We start from the raw sequence: 2,158 nt of genomic DNA, 5'->3' as shown, positions 1-2,158 counted from the left end.
TGAATACATCCAGAGATATGTTGTTTGAGTACTTTTTTTCTGTATACAGCGCTGAATATCTTCACTTCTCTTCCTTCCATACCCTTTTTGTTAGAATGTGATTAGTTAGCATATTTGAAAAAAACTTCACACTGAAGCAAACTGAATTCCGATACAGACCTTTAATTCAAACGTAAATTTTTTTTCTTTAATTTTTCAACATCGATAAATAAAAAACTAGAGTTTCTTTTTAAAATTGCCACGGATAGATCGACGCGATATTTAATTATCTCTTATTTAAAAAAAAGAAACTTGCAATCGGCTCATATTTTAGCTCTCAAATTTGATTTGTCCACAGCAACCTTTTTTGTCCCACTGTGCGCGGCCGAAGGCCACCAACGCGGAAAGGAGTTTTACGCAAAAATACTGTTGATGCCCTAACACGAGTTTACTTTCTTTGCGAAAATAATCATTATATAAATAACCGAACATTTCCCACGCGCAACATTAAATCCTATGATGTATTGTTCGATTGCTATCAACGTGGCAAGGTAGCTCATAATTTTGTACAATTTATGAAACTTCAAAAACTTATTTTTTGTCAAATATTTTGAAATTAAACTTCCTTCTTTTTGTATGATGAGAATACCTTCAAGGTAATAATTGATAACAGAAAGTGCGATAGCGATTCGAAAATTGTCGCTAAGTGCACGGTTAAAAATTTCGGTTTTAATTTTAAACTTTTTGGACTACATATATGACCAAACTAAATTCAGTTTCAAATACAAACCTTTCAAGCTTAAAAAAAAGAGAGCACATATGTTGGGTTTAGAATTTGAACAGTTCGGTTTAAATTTTAAACCCAAACATTTTCATAATTAAGAATAAAAAATAAAAATAAAATTTCATGCCCCGTCTGATGTGGATTGAACCCGGACAGCCTTGGTAGCAACCAATTGTATCAAGCATCTTTGCACACTCAGCTACAGCCACGCATGTAAATGTTCTCTCTTATGTTTAGTTTGAATCAAGACCACGTTTCGCTGTCTGCAAACATTTTCTATTTGGGTTTAGATTTAAAACCAAGTTTTCTATATATGAAACCTAGAAAATAAAATTAAAATATTTGGTTTGATTTTTAAACCACGAACTTTTTGGACTAAAATTCAAATCAGAATATATAAAAAATTGCTAAAAACTATTGACTAGTTTAAAAAGTAGACTATAAAAGAATAAAAAAGACAGTGGTCCCAGCGCATGATTCAATAATAATTAATTATTGAATCATCATCGTCTCAGCGCTGTTTAAAAATTAAACCCAAATTTTTGACCGTGTGGTTACAAAAGGGAAATTATTTTTCTTTCCCTCTTTCCCAATTTAGACAGCCAAAATTATAATAAAAAACCAGTTAAATTTCTAAAAAGCAATTTAAAAAATCCTCATTTTCCTAACAATGCTTAACGGTTTTGCTTTCGGTTTTAAGAAAGCAATACTCAGAGCATTTCTGCAACGACAAAATGCCTTCCAATTCATTCTACGTCGCCACAGGGAGAAAACTGTGAATACCTTTCAAACGTTAGCAGAAACTGCAGCAGCACGTGGAGCGCATATTAAAACAATACATATGATCTTGCCGTTCAAGTCAACAGCACTACCATTTCCACCACTCTCGCAATCGCTGCGATTGCTGCACAACGATATGAATGTACCAGACTTCTCCGACTATCGCCGTGAAACAACGAATCCAGATGATCCACACGATAACTGCGCAGAACAGCGCAAAGCCTTCTCTTACATGATGGTCGCCGCTGGCGTTATCGGGAGTTGTTATGCCGCCAAAGGCATAGTGAACATGTTCGTAAGTTCCATGGGCGTATCAGCCGATGTACTAGCTATGGCCCAGATCGAAATCAAGTTAAAGGATATACCAGAGGGCAAGTCGGTTACGTTCAAATGGCGAGGTAAACCACTATTCATACGACATCGCACCGAGGCCGAAATCCAGGATGTGCGTTCGGTGAAAATATCGACCCTACGCGACCCAGAGTCAGATGATAAACGCGTCAAGGATCCACATTGGCTGGTGGTGATCGGTGTCTGCACACATTTGGGTTGTGTGCCAATTGCAAATGCAGGCGACTTCGGTGGCTACTACTGTCCTTGCCATGGCTCGCACTT

At 36.7% G+C, this 2,158-nt stretch overlaps 2 protein-coding genes across 3 annotated transcripts in view; both read left to right on the top strand.

The window, feature by feature from the left end:
• LOC118744385 overlaps window positions 1-2,158 on the top strand; it is a 38,120-nt gene that overhangs the window by 3,790 nt on the left and 32,172 nt on the right. The window lies entirely within an intron of this gene.
• The window catches only part of LOC118750077 (cytochrome b-c1 complex subunit Rieske, mitochondrial-like), a 2,575-nt gene continuing 1,791 nt past the window's right edge, over window positions 1,375-2,158 (top strand). Inside the window, exon 1 of the mRNA XM_036484815.1 lies at window positions 1,375-2,152. Coding sequence (XP_036340708.1) covers window positions 1,434-2,152 — 719 coding nt within the window. The 5' untranslated portion in view covers window positions 1,375-1,433. The remainder of the gene's footprint in view (window positions 2,153-2,158) is intronic.

The sequence above is a fragment of the Rhagoletis pomonella genome, unplaced genomic scaffold, assembly GCF_013731165.1.
Source record: "Rhagoletis pomonella isolate Grant_MI unplaced genomic scaffold, Rhpom_1.0 Rhpom_scaffold_00001, whole genome shotgun sequence".
In the NCBI taxonomy this organism is placed as follows: Eukaryota; Metazoa; Arthropoda; class Insecta; order Diptera; family Tephritidae; genus Rhagoletis; species Rhagoletis pomonella.
Note: the sequence above shows the minus strand (reverse complement) of the source record. Positions and strands in the feature narration are given on the sequence as shown.